A 19,681-nucleotide genomic window follows, 5' to 3' on the forward strand; every position below is an offset into this window, starting at 1 on the left:
TTCAGACTGGAGAAGAGAAGCCTGAGGAGAGACCTCATTGTAGTCTACAGCTTCCTCATGAGGGGAAGCAGAGGCCCAGGCACTGATCTCTTCTCTTTGGTGACCACTGACAAGCCTTAAGGAAATGTCAGGGGAGTTTTAAGTTAGATATTAGGAAAAGGTTTTTCACCCAGAGGGAAGGAACAGGTTCCCCAGGGAAGTGGTCACAGCACCAAGCCTGACAGAGCTCCAGAAGCATTTGGACACACTCTTGGGCATATGGTGTGATTCTTGGGATTGTTCTTTGCAGGGCCAGGAGTAGGACTCAGTGACCCATGTGGTTCACTTTCAACTCAGGCTATTCTATGATTCTATAAAAATTCCAGAATATCTGTGAGGAAAATTCTTACTGGCCCAGTTGTGCAACCGTTCTCATCCTAAGTCTTCTGTACTATTTTAGTGTACATCTAGAGTCAATTTACAATACAAAAATCTGTTTAAAAGTCCTACTATTTCTAAAGTCTCTTAATGACTGAAAGCCTTTTTAACATAAAGTTTGACAGTGTACAGTTAACTGTATTTGACATGCACACATAGCTTTGTGAAACAATAGACATAGTTTAAGTTTCAGACCACAGATTTGAAATGGTGGAAACAGCTGGAAATATTGGCACAAAACATATTCACAAAAGAAAGAAAACTACTAGTTTAGCTCTTTAAATGACACAGAAGAAAATATGTTATTTAAAAATGCTTTTGTACTGTAGAATATTCAGTGGCATTCTAATAGGTGTTTTGGGAAACTTTTTGTGGGTGGCTTATTTGTTTATTTATTTTCCAAGAGTGGATGTTTGAATAAAATACTATGGGTGGAGAGAGATCCAGAACTTTAGCATTACACCAATTCTTCTTCCTCTTCCTCCAAAATTAGTTTGAGAATATTTTGAAAAAAAAAACCCTACTTCTTAAAATGCAAGGTATACTATTGTTACTTAGATGTAAACATGCAACAAGGGGTTAGAGAAAAGAGCAGCTGCTCTACAGCCTGTGTGTCCCTGGTACTTACTAATACTCCATATGCTCACTTGTTTCCAATACTCTGAACTCTACTTTAATGTATCTTTATACTGATAAGCATTTTGAATGGATATATAGAAACCAGTGACAGGACCCAAAGGAATGGCCTATACTTGTGTCAGGGGAGGTTTAGGTTGGATACCAGAAAAATTGTTCACCCAGAGGGTGGTGGAATGCTGGAAGGTGGTTGACTCCCCAGGGAAGTGGTCACAGCACCAAGTCTAACAGAGTTCAAGAAGTGTTTGGACAATACTCTCAGGCACATGGTGTGACCCCTGGGGACAGTCCTGTGCAGGGATAAGGGTTGGAGTCGATGATCCTTGTGGGTCTCTTCCAACTCAGCAGATTCTGTGATTCTGTAGTAACCACACAACAGAACAAGCATGGATGAAAAAAAAAAAAAAATCATTACAGCACTATCATCCCTTATCTTTTCATCATTCCTTAGTTTATAAAAAGGATGTAAAATCAATATTCTTTATGCATTAACTGAAAGAAAATCTTCGGATTTGCTCCTTTACACAGGTATCATTCAAGCCTGTATAGAGTCAGAATTTATACTTCTGTAACTACTGACTGTGTCATCTTTAGCACTTTTTCCACTGTCAGCAGGGTCTCCATTTTACTCTCCCACGGAAATCTATTCAATAACAATATCAGAACACTTGCACTTCAAATGCGTAACTAATTAACAAAAGCAGAGCTTTATGATTTTTCCAGATCCTTGCAAATCAAGTTTCCACTGCTGAGGGGCCAGAATACATCACGAACATTCATCATCAGGAACATTTTACTGAGTCAAAACAGAAGCAGACACAAGCTCTTGCTGCACCTGAATTTGCCTACTTTTATTGTATTTCATAACGATTTTTTTTCCATGCTCATTACCATAGAAACCAAAAAATGCTGTATCCAACAATGGATTTGCAGCAAGCACTCAGCCTACAGCAATGCACCACAGCTAAATGAGAAATAGCAGAAGCAGCAAAGAGGAGCAAATGTGAATGAGGAAACACTGAGATGAACATGAGTTCAGATAAGCTGCTGTGACATACATCCAGACGCAGTAGTGCTTCACAGTGAAGAGAACAGACACAGTAATTTACTCTCTAACACACTTAAGCAAGCCTTAAAGACAATATACAAGCACACATACTGTGTCAGGACTCATTGTTTCAAAATTATCTTGTAAATTGGAAAAATACTTGGAAAAGAACTATACAGACAAGACAAAGACAAGAAACATCTTGTCCCAGTATAGAAAAATACAGATTATTTACGTATTTCTGAAAACATGTAAAGAAGTAACTGTTTACATTTTCTCAGTAAAAAGATTTCTAAATATATCAAGTTCTAAAATTAAGAAACCAACAGAGAATTTAAGCAAACTCGGAAACAGAAGTGACCCAAATTCAGGTCACGTTAATTTTCTTTTTTTTTTAACAGGTAAGACTATTCACAGTTGGAACAATTTACTTCAGAAAAATCACCTCTTGAAATTATGCAAGATTGGTCCTTCTCCCTGCCTTTCCACACAATAAACTGTCAATAACAAAGAGAGGAAAACTTCTAGCATCACTACCTTGTCTTCTTCACTATCTCAGAACAAGCGCAAGATGACAATTTAGGTGAGTGGTCTCCCATATGCTGGATACCAGGATTCTCACTCACTATTCTGCACTTTCTGAGCCTGCGCCAAACAGGTGATTCTTGTGGATACAGGACACGTACCAAGGGTAATTCCAGTGACACTTACAACAACATTCCCATAATCCAGCCTAACTTTCAACTTGAATAACTGCAGTGTTTCCTTAATGTACACCTTCCAAATTACATTTGAAGACAAAATGCCTTTTCACTGCCACAGAGATGCCAGATTTCACCCAGGGAGTGGAAGCTTTGCACCACTGCACCAAACAGTTCCAAGAGCTAATATGTGAATTTGCAAAGTGCTGTGAGATCTTACAGGATGAGGAGTGACATCAAATGGAAGTAATTATCCCATTAACAAAAAACCTTTTTTTTTCTTATGCAAGGCATCAGAATCCTTCCAAACATTCTTGTGGCAGAAATTAATTAGGGCAAGGTGGGGATTGAGACAATATCCTGGCTCTACCATTGCGCCAAAGAACTAATCAAGTACAGAGCAATCTAAACTAGTATAGTTTTCTCAATAGACCACCAATCTAGCTTCAGTTTTCAAATAAAAGAAAGCATTACTGACAAAATTAACTAAGCATATTTACCCTGAAAAGCATTCCGTAGAATTGGGTAGGTTTTAAGGATAGGGAAAAATATTTATTCCTCTAAATTTCAGAACAAAGTTGCCAGGGTAAAAAGATGCCAGATGGAGTGAGATCTCTTTGGAAAATATCTCAGAACTACAACCTGAAGACTGTATAAAATTTGCATATTCATTTAGGTGAGGTTGACAACCCTGCATTTAAGTGACAGTCTGTGTTCATCTGTCTGAAGACGAATGAAGAAAGGCAGAACAAAATCTCTGCAAAAATGCACTATTTAAAATGCAGCTCTACTGCAATTTTGCATCAAAACAAACAAACAAAATTTTTAGCATGAATTAAATGAACAGAACTCAGGTTCTACTGAAATTTCAGATAAATTTTTAAAATGTTACTACAACAAGACATAAAATCCCAGCTGAAATGGACCACAACAATGAAAGAGTGCCGTTAATAAAGCAGAAACTTCTCGTGTAAAAAGAACTAGATTTTCTTTGAACATTTAGGAGCTACACAGATTTCCTTGTCAAACAATCATAATCCTAATTACCCATGGACAAATCAGCAGAAAGGCTTCCTTTTGATAGCTTATTCCACATGCTTAGATTGCACATTGAAAAACACAGATATTCACCATCTTGATACCAATAGTACACAGCTACTTAAAAAAAGGGGTAGGAACAAACCATTTAACCAAGTAGGCTGACTTGGACCAACCAACTAGGTAGTTATACTAAAACCGTAATTACCTGTTACATTTCACAGGCAGACAGAAGAACACTGCCTTTAGGACTTCATACAGAGAAGAACACTGGCTTGTAGTAATGCCTTCATACAAATCATACAACAAGATTACTATCATTCTAATCTATCATTCTTGTCTAATTTACAAATCACTTCTTGATTCAGTATTTCAGAATACCTTCAATGAGAAGGAAAACAACCCTATAGAAACAAACTGGAATGCAGAATTAGGACTAATACAACAATGTACGTGGCATGTATTTAGAAGACCTGAATATTTAACTACAAAATACAAAAGCAAAGTGGGTGACCAAAGCTGAGGATGGTAGAGAGCCTACAGAAATTGCAAAATGCATTCGAATAAGAATGAGGTAAAATGATCATCCTTACGATACAATACACTTAATAAAAGATGCTGGTGCTTTTTTTAAGAAGACAACAGCCAAGAAACAACCCGTTACAGCTTATAATAAAAACTATATCTCTTACATACTTCTTGTCATATGTTAAAAATAATAGTGATCTCTTTGTCAGTGTTTTTACAGTACAAAAATAAACAGCTCTGAGCCATATCATCAGTTCACAATGGAATTGCATGAAAAAAGTGAAAAAAAAATTTCTTCAAGTGAATGTTTACAGGAGATAATATATTAAGTTGTTCCGCTTTTCCACAATTTACGTGCCTTGACATACACAAAGTTTCCCTTTTGGTGAACGTTAAACATAAAGGTCGAGGTGCCTTGAAGATTCACATATCTTTAGTGTTGGTAGGGGGTTGAGGAGTGTTTTTTTCCTGGATTCCAGCATAGAATTACTGCCCAAATTCTGTCTCACTTATATTTTGACCCTACAATCCTTATTCTGAATCTGACCCTTGTTCCCAAAGTTGCCAAGGTCTTAGTTAACAATTTGTCTGCTACTGTGCATCTAATCGCCTGTTGCTTTTGGCAATAATAACGTAACAGACATAGATTTCTTTAACAAAAAATGAACCCACAGGAAAATCCCCAAGTCAGTCTAGACATTTTGCCTCGAAGGTCTTGCCTGACCTATGCCAAAATATTGCTAAACTGCTACAGCTGACTCCACTTCCCTGCTACAGAGGATACTAAAATGCTTCACACGTTTGAAAAAGAATCCCAGTAACTTTGTGCCCTTTCACAAAGCTCTTTAGAAGTTTACAAAATCCACATGGAATACAATTCCTATTATTTACATACAGAAAAGACAATACTTTGAGCAAATACTTCTACAATGACCCTAACAATAGCCAACTTCCTTTCTTACTCTGGCAAAATCTTCCCTGAACATTTGCAGGGGTTTGTTAGAGGAGAACAATTTGGGGATTTCCTTTTCTTCTACTAATGACCAGGTTGGACAGTTTGCAGAATATCTCAACCCCATCTGCAAACATCTTGTAATGATTATTCTGGGGAGTGGAAGAACATCTGCCTTCCAGAATTCAGCATCAAAGTATTTGCATGATTCTTCCTGACACACTATTGTTTTGTATCTTGTCATTACTATGTTTATATATAGCAGCTCTCTCCTATGCAGGCAGATGCTGTAATGCGCTGTAAGTAAATGTGATGGCTTATTATTTAAAAAGCGGTTAATGTTAGCTATGAACAGATATATTGATTCAGTGTAGTTCCAAAAAGTTATAATCTCTACGTGGTTTCTACATAGATTGGCTAGAATCCCTAAGATCAGTCTGATCTGTGTGGATATCTGTAAAGAAGTTATAGACATGTATTATCAGAGAAACATTTCTAAAACATGTTGAAGCTCATTCTCCTTCAATAAGTATTCCTGTTTCCTGTTCCTTTTTTTCTTCTTACTTCAGCTTCATTCTGATTAGCTCAATATAAACTTCCATAATCTGCAAAAGTCTACTATCAACAGATGATTAAACTAACTACATATGCAATACAAACACTCTCCCCAAAAAACGGTGTTGCTCTTGTGGCAAATTTTCCCAGGTTCAGCAGATCTTGAGAATAATTATAAAATAATATAGAAATTATTAGCAGGGGAAAAAAAATTGTATATCAAAATAATTTTTCTTAAAATTAAGGTTTTTATAAACTCATCCCTCTATTTTTTAAATAATGATCACACTTTGCTGTGCCATCCACACGTGAAGGATTCCTGCAGATTAGCCTTCTAACATGTCCCTCTTTTTTCAGCTGTGTGAAGCTATTCTTTCTCGTAAGGTCCTCAGCTTCACTGGACTGGTCACATTGGTGACCCCCAGCATTCATGCTGACAAACCTCTAACCATCAAATCATCTTCCCTAGGCTGTTTATTTACATCTCTAACATAGAAGTTGGTCAGAATCTTCTACATATCACTCCTCTTCTGCTTCCATTTTCAGTTGTTTCTCTGCCAAATCGTGAAAGGTAAAGCTTTTTAAAAGTTCCTACTACCTTCCTTGCTTTAGCAGATACTTATCAATTGTCCACTGCTTTGTTAAGTCTGAGTATTTCAGCCTATATATATTTTGGTTGTGTTACTTTGTATGCTAACGTGACATGACACAACAAGATGCTTTGTTCTAAAGAGAAAAGATCTCTGAGATCTCTGTGCATTTCACGATACGTCAGAAACAAATATTATAGAAATCAGTCTCAGCCTACTCTGATTAAACGAAAAAGATAGTCTACCTGACTTCCTGATACTCTAATTCCTTAAAAACATACTGCTCCAGGGAACACTTGACTTCTGGTAAGTGAAGTCTTCCCCACCCTTGCAGGATCATACTTCACATTTGTTCCTATTTAAATTAAAAAGCTACACAGGAACATGAAACTATCTTAAGCAAAAATGAACAAGTCTGGTCTAAGGAATCCATCCTTTATTTATTATCTTTGGAGGAGGAGGATTTCAATTAACACTTTAACTTTCCTGATTTCCCTTAGGGCTGATAAGAATAGAAAAGAAACATGTATTTTCAAAGATCAGGAATTTAATTATTATTACTAAAAAAATAAAACTAAATTATTCAAAAAAACATCTAACTGGCTGATTTTGTTCCAGTTATGAAGTAAGTGATGGGTTTTGCCATTTTTTATAACTTTTCCACAGGTTTTACTAGTTATTAGAGACTTACATTTTTTATTTTAAAAATTTTAACTTGTCCACTACTAGATCATTATGTTGTGCAGGAAATGAGAACTCACAAATCAGAACATGGCAGAAGTAAGAGTACTGATGCAACATTACATTTATCTGCTTAAGAAATTTATATATCCTTCTACCCAAAATCTCAAAGAAAACCCCTGGCTAAGGTAAAGCCTCCTGCTTGCAAGACACCATGCACAGTATAAATACAGTTCTTTCTCCCCTTGCAGCTGTTTGCATCTGTCACTTCTCCACCTTGGGTCACATACATATGCATCATACAAATAAAAGCCATAACTTTTATAAATTTTATAAATTTTACAAATTGAAGGGCATGGAAGCAGTGCTGTATTTCCTAAGCTGAACACAGCGATTTGCAACTAAAATTGTTATGCAGGGTTACATACAATCAGGTGCCTGTATCTGCCAAAATCAGACTATGCCTGATAATTTATTACAGCCAAGTATTCTACATAATGACACGTAAGTCAGAGTAGTGAGGCCTTTTAAGATCAAGACATCATTTTGGCCCACTGCTGTGGGCTCTGAACTGCTGAGTAATTACAATATGGACTTTAAACATTTTTAGTTATGTTATGTCCAGTACAGCAGACAGAATGTATCCTGAGTTAAAAGTGGCAGAAATCTTATAAAATGTTAAAATCAGCATCATTTTCTAGAGCAGAAGGAGTAGATATTTCATAAACTGGTCTTCTGATCCTGTTGTATTGGAGCAATTTTCATCTGAAGTAGAAGAACATAGAAGAGCTTTCCCTTCCCTGTTGCACCTCTACTTACTTGCCTCATGAAAAAAAGGCCTTTCAGCATGAAACAACAATGCTTCTCAAATTGCTTGCATTCCCCAAATAAAAAAGTGAAAATATAGGACATCTGAACATCTTTTTTTAACTTGCTAGCATATATGCAGACATTGAAAAAAAAAAAAAAACAAACGGTTGCTTTTACCACTGATGTTAAAACTGATGCTAACTGAAAAAGTCTGAGATTATTTTAAGGAAATATTTTCATAAAACTATATTATTGTTTCAGTATGGTTAAAAAAATATTCAAAATTAACCATGAGAAAAACTAACAGTATCCAGTACCTCACCAACAAGTGTTGAAGAATGTTTTTTTTAATGATCTCCCAAAGCCATTATGAAGACAACAGAATGCATGCAATTCTTGAGCAACAAAATGCAAAAGGTTTCAACAGCACTACTATAAACTGAGAAGTTAACAACTATGATGCCAAAAATCTTGACATCATCATAGTTAAGTCAGAAAGTAACATATATCTGAAAAAGATCTGTTTAGAATATGTCTGTTGCAGGCAATAAAGATGTGAGCATGAAAACTAAATTGAGATCCAGCACACAAAAATGAAATGTATCTCAATGAAATGCATGTGAACAACCTGGCTGAATGTCTTCAAAATCTGTGCTGGACTTTTGGTGCCAAATGTAAAGAGGATTTACTGTAACACAGATATATTTCAAGATAATATTGTAAACTAGTCTTTTGTATTTGTACATAAAATTAATTGAAGTAGATTCAAAAGGGTGTGTATTTTTCCCCAAATCATTACTATCATTTTTTTTTTTCCATTTGAGTAAGAAACGGAAAACGTTTTCTAAGGAAATGACTTAATTTGGTAAAGATCATACAAAAGCATTTTTTCATATTTTAATAGCACTAAATTTCTAGTTCTAAATAAATTTAAAACAGCAATAAAAGGAGAAACAGCTCTAGTCTACTCTGCACAGATTGCTACCAGACAAGAAGAGACAAAAGAGATGGCAAACCTGTAAGGATCAGAGAACTGACCTTAAACTGAATTTTACAACTTTGTGGTCGATATACTCAGTGATCTTATGTTCATGGAAGAGAACACTTCTGGAAGTAAACACTCTAAACCTACCTATTCGCATCAGACGATGTATTTAAATAGAGATGGAGTTTAAAAGCAGTATTCCACACTACCCACAATGTAACTGAAAAGCCTTTTACCTGAAGCAATAATTCAAATGGACAGTTTCTCTCTAAGGAATACGTTTGACTGTTGTTTCTCCCTACACTGTTGTTGCAAAAAGGTCACAACTTTATAAAATACACAGGAGTGGAATCATGATCTCATGCTGAGTCAGTCAAAATGAATGCCATTCCCAGCTTTGTGAATGACTGGCAACATTAGTAACAAAATTATTTTCTCTTTTTGTTCATCTGTACAATGATACTTGCCTTCACCAGGTTGTTGTGGGAATTAATTATGGATATGTTAATATTTAGGAAGCATCATAAACTGCATCCATTCCTACAAAAATCTGTCCTACAGTAGCTTGACTGTTTTTCAGGACAATTATCTATCTTTTTTTTATTTGTTTATACAGTTCTTGAAACAATAGGGTCTTAATCCTTGACTTGGACAGCTAGACACCATTGAAACATAAATAATTAGAAAACAATATGAGTTGAGAGGTTTTAGCGAAGTGTTATACTTCCCAGGGCTCCAAGGCACAGAGCATTTAAATGCCCAGAATTTAGCCAAAGCAAAGGGAACTGGGGACAAGGAACTATAGCTTTGGTTGCTTCTAACAACTTTGGTGGCTTGTTCTTGAAAGAGTAGGGATACAAAAAAGAAGGCTGATGGAATACATCTGTGAGAAAAGAATCCTACTTAGAGGAGCATAGGGACTGCAAATATAGTTGTCTTTTGAGTGAGGCATTTAGGGCAAGAGCTTTTTATGTATTTGCCAGCTCTACTGCATCTGAAAATTACGAGCAAACACAGTAGAAAAAATGGGGGGTTGTTTGGGGGGGAGGGGGGGTGTTCTGTGCACATCTAGGCTGCCTTTATCATGGGTATATCCATTACATTCAAGGTGGAGTCTCCAGAAGTATTAGCTATGTGTCATGATATACACCAAGAACATCTCCCTGCTTCCTATCAGAAGTAAAAAGGTTGGAGCCACTCCAATCACTCGAGTAGCTCCTAATTTTGGTCCTTCATCTACAGCATCTAATAGCTTCAAGTACCAAGCATAAAGGGTATGACATGGAGTCTGTGCCAACATTTCTCAGTAGAACAATTACTGAACAATTAAATAACAGTTTCTTCTTCATTGCCTGTCCTCACATTTGTTCTGTTGTTGCTGACTTCTAAGCTTTGTACTCTCTGAAAGTGAGTATCAGAAATTTGGACTTGTTTAGAAATGAAAGACTGATGGGAAGTATGACTGCGAGCATTAATGTGAAAAGTAATTCCTTCCAAGTGACAAATGAAGAAATGCTCTGCTTCCAGTCAGTCTGGAAGATACCTGGAGGACAAGCAATTTCCACAAGGTGATGAATGAAAAGGAAGTAGAATGCTGAGACGAAAGGCTGGAGTGTTTCCAGTAAAATGTGAATGAAGGGTGCGGCAAATGAAAGCAGTCTTCAGGGCAGAAAAAGGCAAAAGAGTCGGGTTTAATACACCACCTACCATTTTTATTTTCCTAAATATAGGTGAAATTAAAGTAATATATTGGGAAAAAAATGGAGAATTGCAATAGAGACTATGTAAACATTATTTTCAACCATTAATCAGACTATGTAGAATACATATGCAAAAAGAAACAAATTAAACTGCCCTCTTGTATTTGGCAATTTGATATGAACAAACTTGAATAGATTGGAATAATAAGGATTTTTCAAAAGACTGAGAAGTAATATGCATATAGTTTAATGTGATCTGAAACAGATGCTGAATCTCTGTTTTTGAAAAAAGAGAGATAAAGTTATCTTTCTTTTTAACTAAATTGAAAAAATATTTAGGAAGTCCTAATATCTTACCTGTTGATATGCTTCATAGATTATATCAAACAAGAAAGCTTGAGGCATTTCACTCGCTCTGTACCTGGCACGTTCCAGTGAGTGGTCTAAACAGCCATCTGCAGAAGAGGCAATAACAGTAGAAACTAGAGGACGAATTGCTCCTGCTGCCTGTGGAACAAAACACCAAGAGAAACCTCAATGTTATGAATATTAATGTATATGACATAGCTTTAGTTAAAAAAAAAAAAAAAGCTTTAAAATCCGTTTTTTACCTTCTTTATCTTCCTATATCTCATAAAGAATAAGTCATACCACCTAGTCTGTATGAGACTTTCAACACTAACATAGCAACGGAAGAGTGTATAAGTACACATGGAGGGACAAATTTACAAAACAAAATCTTAAGCCCTTCATAAACGTCTACTGCAGATACATGTACAGATCTGAAATGTTCATTTTTCAGACTTTCTTCAGAAGATTTTCTGAGGCTTCACGAATTTTGACACAGTAAAGAATAGGTCCCTTATCACATAACAGCACTGCTATTAATGATTTTATTTATCTCTGTTGGCAAATCCTGCCCTCATACATGAGTCCTGCTCATTCTTAGAAGATTTCTGACCTCAGATAAGCATACAGTGGTAGAACAAGAAAAAAAAAAGTGAGTACAGAAGAAAAGAACTAGTTGTCTTCCCTCCCCCTTTCACACTACTCAACAATAAAACAAAGGGGAATGCAGTCAGAGTGTTGAGCCCTTTATGAGCTCTAAATCACAGCTCCTTAGTTCATTCTTTTACAGAATAAGAACAGACATGTGAACCAGTTTCTCATGCCCAAAGAGTTCTGATATGCATGAGCTACCAGAGCAGAGTGAAGGGAGAGAAAAGATTCAAGAGATTCATGTGACAGGAGAAATATCTGAACTGCTTTCTCAAAATCTGAAAAGCACTTTTACTTTCTAATACATGGAAAGAGATATCTCCATAAAACACTACACAGAGCAAAACACTATCATCCAAAGGCAAAACGTGGTACAGAAAGACCAGTAAAACTATGAAATCACAAAACTGTCTCTCAAGAGGTAATCTAGTTCTTCTTTCTGACCCAGGCGGTATCAATTTTACTTCTATAATAGAAAAGACAAACTGAGAAAACTAACCACCACTATAATTTTAGTAATACGTCAATGTATTAAATGAGGTGTAAATTTAACAGATGTACTTAGAGCAAAAGCTGTGCATAGCAGAAGTAGAGAGACTAAATTATCTGCAACTTGTCCTCTATTTCCTACGATTCAAGGACATGGATTATTACATCTATATCCCAGCTGCTGGGCATTTGGACTATGTTATTTTGCTCCGTCGTCATATTTTAATTGGTCACACACACTCACAAAAATTGTAAAATCAGAAGGTCATGGGAAAAGAGAGAGAGCAGCATGCTAGCCACAGCTTTTCTGTAATTAGCTGTATATTTGAATTTATTTTTTTTCTGAAAAAGTTACCATTCCAGAAAACCAGTTGGCAAAAGAGAATTCCTTAGGCTGATCCAATATTTTATTACAGTTTTTAACAATCATGTCATGTTACATTTTAAGCATAAAACAGGCTGGAAGAATACAATGTGACTTGCGTAACCAAATCTCACAAGTGAAACATCCAGTCTGAGGAACAAAAAACCAAAATGCAATTCTAAATAAAATTGAATACTAAAAATTGTATTCTTAAAAGAACTCAGAAACACATTGTTTTCTTGCCATCTGGTTTATTGCACAATAAAAATTTATGAATGTCTATATCAGTTTCTTTGTGTCAATACTAAACCACAACTCCTGCTCTGCTGAGGGCTAGCTCTTCCAAAAATTTAGAAAACTAAATCCAAATGCAACATTTTTTTTAAACCCCTCAATTAACTTCTCAAGTAATTGAAAGCTTCACATCACATAAAATTTTAAAAAATGCACTTTTCAAACAACTATAGTTTGGTTTCACATTACAACAAAACTGAGTCCAGTATGGCAGGCTCAGTTTCTCACTTGTCTTCCTACCATTTCAATGAGAAACCAGAAGTTGGGTACAATACGATTTCTTCTGCAGCAGAAGTGACTGAAAACATGAAATTAAATACAAATAATAAGATTCATGCCTGACTTTTGGACATGCAAGGGACAGAAATTCTATGTATGCAGTAACAGGATAATTAGCAGTCATTTGATTTTAAAAAAGAAAAAAAAAAGGGTTTTATTCCAAAAAAGGACAATTCAGTCCATGACTGAAAGCAGAATGGAGAGCTTTAGTGCTTAGTAAAGCCAAAAAGTTTCTACTGCACATAAAACCTTCATATGATGAGCAGCTGTTATCCAAAAGCCCCCAGTCCATAAGCTAGAGCATACCTGCTAAGGTGCAGCACCGAGTCAAAACCTTAAAATCTTGAGACAAGATACAGAAATTGGTTGTTTTGCTCTTTCTCTGTCTCAGTGCACACCCACATAGGCTCCCTCAACCAGATGATGTGGCTGTGTCTACCACCTCAGTGACATGTGAACTACATTGGCTCCTAAGGCTACTTTCAGACTGGGTGGAACTGGGATCAAGCAAGGGAAAATACTGGCCTGTGTATGCCCTGCACTGTTTTCATATGTCACAAGAGAGCTGAGTCCCTAACACAGGGAACCTTCCCTCTGCAGCACTGCTGGTACATGCCAACACAGCTGCCAAACCCACACTGGCTTACACAGACCTTGCCGCACGTGCTTCTGCTTCCAAAACTGGCTCATGGATATCTTCATTCATGGTGTAAGCATAAGACTTGGCATGTAAAAACAGAAGAATTGAGTTTTGTGAGTTTTGTTCCTGTATAAAGGCCAAAGAGGGGCATAGTTTAACATGTATGTCTCGTTCTGTGGTATTTCCTTCTGGTTAGTGCAAGCCTCCTCCCCACTCTGAAAAGCACAAAGCCTTTTCTGGATTCCACTCCCAGCAGCCTTGCAATGAATTAAACAGGGAATTTTTTTTTTTTAGGAGCTTAAGACAGGGCTACAGACTTTTTTTAGTTCAGAAACTTAAAGATTAGGGCACAGTAGGGACAATAATTCATTAAGGCACTATTGGGTCTTACACTGACATTTTCCTACTCAGAGGTCTCCTCTTCCAATTTCTAATCATTTTGACCCAGATCTCAAGCAGGTTTGCTTTCAAAATCATATACAAAATGCATCATACACCCTTCCTGAATGTGGATAGTCAATCTGAATTTCTTTAAATGTCCACTTTACAGCCTTCAAGCCACTCCACTCCAAAGACAGTTAAGCACTAATTTTTGTGAACCTGGCACATCCAGGAAATGCATACACTTCTTTCCCCCAGTTTTGCATATTTTGGTAAATAAATCAGTTAAAGTATCAAAATATCAGTGGGCAAGCTCTTAAAATATTCCTTGATAGCACAGCAGGCATTAAAGAGAATACTGCTAACCAGTTAGTTTTCCTTTGCAAACAAAATACTGCAAGAAAAAAATATACTTTTAATCTATAACTTCCTTAAAACAATCCTAAAATGTTGTAAGAATACAGAATCCCATCAAACTTCAGGGGAAGTGACAGACTCATATCACTCAGAAGCAAGCTCACCCATCCATCTGCTGAAACTGAACCTGCCTCCAGATGCTTTCAGAAACAATAAGTGTCTTTTATGACCTATTTTTAAACAGCACAAATCAAAAACATTAAAAAACAAGTTCTGTTTTGTATTCAGTTTTTTGCCTAGACCACAGTATGCATTTAAGATTTAAGGATTTAATGGTGACTTGAAAAAGGTAGAGAATGAAGTGCATCATGCTCTTCAGTATAACAGGATATCACAAATATTTTCAAGAGATCCAATGCATACTGACTCGCCTTTTCACTAAATAGTAACATTGTATTGTTCTTAGTTTATCATACTTGCACTCTGACAAGAAACTCTTTAGATGTCTGTATTTAGTGAATCCATAACCAGGGTGTGCTTTAAGATCAGACAGCATAGTCAGTTCAGGGAAAGTTAAATCCAATATTAATGATGTCTTTTATTACAAAATGAAATATGAATGTTCAGCCCACAGAAGCCTACACACAACATAGCAACTTGGCTAACACAAGGCAGTAGAGCTTAATTTTATTGAAAATTCATAAAAAATAAAAAACTTAATTTTGTTTAAAATAAGGCAGGGCAAGGGCGGGAGGAAGGGATAGAGTTAATCTCACAAGAAATTATCCAGTTTACAGATATCCACAACACAGTGCAATATTCATCAGAGACCAACACTCCCCACCTACAACAAAAAAAAACAAGAAGAAGTTATCAAAGAGCCAGAAGCTCCAAAAAAACCATGAAAACCAACAGAGCCACATTGCTGATCTGGTCACATTGGGTAGCCAGCAGTAGAACAGTGCTAAACAGTTGTAAAGCTCAACAAGTTGAATGACACAGATTAGAAAGGAAAAAAAGTTGCAGTGGCCCAAAATCCTTACAAAAAAAATACCACAACTACAATTCCTTTTGTTTTAGAACAGTGTAGTAACAAGCTCAGACAACCACAGATCCTGCAAGCTGGCATACTAAAAAAACAAAGTATGCTATGTCTTTGGCACGCCCTTGTCCCCAGTAGGCCCCAAGTACTCATGCAGACACACGAAGTCTTACATGGCCAATCTGCAACCCTGAACTTCAAGTGAGTGGGAATCACAGCCTAAAACTTTACTGAAGGCAGTCATAAATGAGCAAAGTCTTCCACCCCTCTAACATGCCTTCCTTCTACTTTTTAATTACACCAACAATAGTCTTCTTTTTCATTCATAGCCTCTATCACCCCCAAAATTCATTTTCCCTATGCTTTCTATCTTCTCAGCTGTCTAGTAGCATTAAGTGTACATTTTATGCTTTATTTTATATTTTAATCATCCTAACTAATAATTCAATGTTTTAAAATTACTTAGGAATAGGCCTGATATCAAGCACATAAAAGTAAGCCTATGAGTATTAACTTTAAAAGAACTTTCCTATTCTTAATGCTTTTACATGTTTTTGCAATATTTGTATTTATAAATTTTAATTCTTTTATCAGAGTTGTTTTCAACTCTGACAAACAAAATAGCGCTGAAGCAAGACTAACAAATAATTTAGCCACTCTGCCTTAGAAAAAATAAACTTGCATTGCATATATTCACTGAAAATAGAAGTACATTAGAAATGCATTTTCAAAATTTCAAAGCAGCTTACTTCTTTAAAACTGTTTGCTGGAGATTGTGAAGCTTGTCACACTTCATAGGACAAATACATCCATCTTGAAATTCCATTAAAGTCAGTTTTATAAAGGTAAATTTGATACACAAAAAATTTTATCCTGCTTTTCCATTAATACAGGATTGCATTAGAACAGTGTTGAACTACATAACAACAATCAATGTTAATTTAGACAAACTAGGTATCTAACAAATATGTTTACATATTTACATAGTTGACAAATATATCCTGGAATGTTTTTTGTTGGATGAAAGATTATTTATATGTTTCCAAACACAACCATCTCATAAGGATTTTAGTCTAAATTAGGTCTGGTAATGAACTAGGAAAAGAAGCTCAGCATAACTACGATTAATTTCTTCTCATTTTATTCCATCAAACTGTTTCCACATGTTACTACAGGGAAAGTACTCTTTTACACAGATCAAACTACTTGCCAGGAAGGGCATTCACAGCCATCTACAGTATGAAAAAAAACCCAGAAATAAACACAGTATTTGTGATGCATGAAACAGGTAGAAACTTGCATTTCTATTCAGACATCTGCACTAAAACTAATTGTATCTATAGTAATCAACATACTTCAGCCACACTCAGTAATTACCATTTAAGTCAGAAGAATTGTCTCTACTGAAAGATTTCTTATTTCATATTTATCAAACAGAATCTTGAAAGCAAAATTCAGAAACTTAATTATAAGATTAAAATATTTCACATATTTAAGACAATGTTCTTTTCAAATTTCTTCTATTGCAAATCTGAAGGGGAGAATATCTAATAAAACCAAGGTATATAACTATTGCCATAAAACAAAGCAATTAGAGAATTACTTCTAATGCACATTCAAGGTATAGCACTAAAATACCATCTTATTTTCTTTTTTTTTTTTTCTTTTCCTTTTCTGCATTTTGTATCCAGCTCTTGTCTAAGGCTATGGGTTTTCTTCTCTATAACCAAAAGAAGTTTTATGATTCCACTGCAGAGATGGAAGATATAGAAAAATCCTAGCAAAACAATTCTATTTTGATGGAATAATGACATAAACTATAAGCCACCATCCGATACAGAAGTGCAGTTGATAACAATTCAACCATATGAGCAGAGTTTTCTAAACTTAGGTGAGAACACTTGTTCAAGGCCAAACTAGCCACACTTCCAAACTGAACTGATACAAGTTTGCATATAGTCCACCGACTTCATAACTCATTCTGCACCCAGAACTCACCTGCTTTCTGTATAGCAAGGCAAGGCAGTGGTCTGGCTGCATGGGTTCAACTCAAACCTGTCACCATCTGTCCCATAAGTCCTTCTCTTAATGTCACGTCCAAAAGAGCCCCCCAAACCAGTACCTCAGCTGCATATGTCTCTTGAAGGACCACATGGAGCATGCAGTCAGTCAGGATTAGAGAACAACCAAGATGACTCAGTAAAGAACAGCAGACCACAATAAAGTTTGAGGTACTCTCATTATCACGTAGGAACATTAGTTTGAGTCTGGGGCATAACATACTCTCACCCACACTCACACCCAGACTCGACCATGTAGCACAGACATAACTTGTGTGACTGCACTGTGGTGGGGCCAGGATTCCTTCTACCAACAAACAAGTACAATCTACAACCTGGAGAACTTCTAATGTATCCAACAGAAATTAAGGCTGAAGAAATAAATGTTACATCCTTTCTGCCAGGTATCTTCTGCCTATATATTCTGTAAGAGAAAGAATAGTTCTTACAGACCTTATTTTTAATTTTGTTGAGGGGAAAACAAACAAACAAACAAAAACAAACAAAAATTTGCAGTCCTTATGGGCACAGCATGTTTGATTCTCATTACTGAGCACTAAGATTTCTTTTATCCAGGCAGTATCACCAGCCAGTCCAATTCCAGCTGTCTTGACACATTTGTTCTGGCAGCTTTTAATTGCCCAAGGACAGAACTGGTTGAAATGTTAAACAAGCCTGGTCTAACACAGATATTAAACCTAATCATCAGCCAGACAAAAAGAAGGTTAATTAGAACACATGTAAGGAGTTTTGAATACTATGAAAAAAAGGCTTATATGCTAAACTTCACCTAATTTCCTTGAAGTCTGTTTACCCAGCTGGCTAGAAGCAAGAGTCAAACTCACTAAAATTGGGCACATGTTAGTCTTAAACCAACACGAGGAAGGAAGAAGTTATAATTGTGTTTATTCCTAGTTGCAAAAGAAGGGATGTTTAATCAGAAATTTAATATACACTTTGATCCAATGTTAATGAGCTGACACGATGTTGTACATTGAACTGACTTCAAAGATGTGGGATGCCTTAAACAAATGCAATGTATATTTATGACACTGTTTAAGAAAAAGAAAACATTTCTTCTAATGAGGTCACCTTTATCAGAACATACTATCTAAGTAACTGGGGATAGTACACGTACATCAAGACATGTCAGAGCCCCAATTAGCTATGGCAAACTAAAGAAGATAACAGAAACTGTTGCTCAAAAACTAAGACCGCACATGTGGGGGTTTTTTATTTTACATAATTTCTGTTCTTTTGTATTTAAAGCATTTACCTCTAAGCATCAGTAAATATTGTTTTGCTCTAATCAACCACGTGCTAAATTCTAAATGTTATTCTGTGGAAAAAATAAGATTTCACCACGAAAATAAAAAAGACTCCTTCAAAAAGACAGGATAATAGGAATACGCAACTGAAAATATATGTGTATGTGTATATAAAGTAGAGGAAGAACACAAACTAGGCATATCATAGGCTGCAATTTTCCAACACGCAGCACTGAAAACAAGGTCAAAAATATACTGTAAGTGGAAAAGAAGCAAAATCAAGAACATACATATGCACTGAGCAAAGTGTTGCAAACAATGATACAAGAACTATGTGAAGTTTTGATTTCACATTAAAATCAGATTTTTTTTTTAAAAGCAGACTGAAAATGAATTCTAAGAATGTCATTTATGTTGCTCTTGTATCACGAATTACAAAAGTTAGCATGATTAAACCAAAACAAACATTTTTAATATGTCACACAAATTATACAGCATTTCTTCCAGTGCATTCCTTGGGAGAAATTCAAGAATGGTTAAGGAAGTCAGTGTTTTTCATAGATACAATAGTATTGTACATTCCATAAAATACATTTCGTCATATTATCAACCGAAAAAGGTCTTATTACCTTAGTCAACATATTTAGCTATTTTTTCATCACAGTGCAATAACTGATAATGTTTAAGAACATGTTCTTGTTCATTAAGGTTTTGTTTTATTCTTCATAGATTTTTTAAAGTATTTTAAAGTTTGTATAAAGTCTGTATAATGCTACAAAAGATTCATACTAAGTATATGATCCAGACCACACATAGCATCCCTCACCTAAAGAGCACCACATGCCGGTGTAGGGCTTCAAGGCTTTC

General features: G+C 35.8%; 1 protein-coding gene across 4 annotated transcripts in view; it reads right to left on the reverse strand.

Annotated features, from left to right (window-relative positions):
• The window catches only part of CRPPA (CDP-L-ribitol pyrophosphorylase A), a 113,640-nt gene that overhangs the window by 71,561 nt on the left and 22,398 nt on the right, over nt 1-19,681 (reverse strand). For all 4 annotated transcript variants that reach the window (XM_027877905.1, XM_027877904.1, XM_027877907.1 and 1 more), the window contains exon 3: nt 10,999-11,148. In XM_027877905.1, coding sequence (XP_027733706.1) covers nt 10,999-11,148 — 150 coding nt within the window. The remainder of the gene's footprint in view (nt 1-10,998; nt 11,149-19,681) is intronic.

The sequence above is a fragment of the Empidonax traillii genome, unplaced genomic scaffold (assembly GCF_003031625.1).
Source record: "Empidonax traillii isolate 1590-97213 ecotype Southwest subspecies unplaced genomic scaffold, ASM303162v1 scaffold35:size4298261, whole genome shotgun sequence".
NCBI lineage: Eukaryota > Metazoa > Chordata > Aves > Passeriformes > Tyrannidae > Empidonax > Empidonax traillii.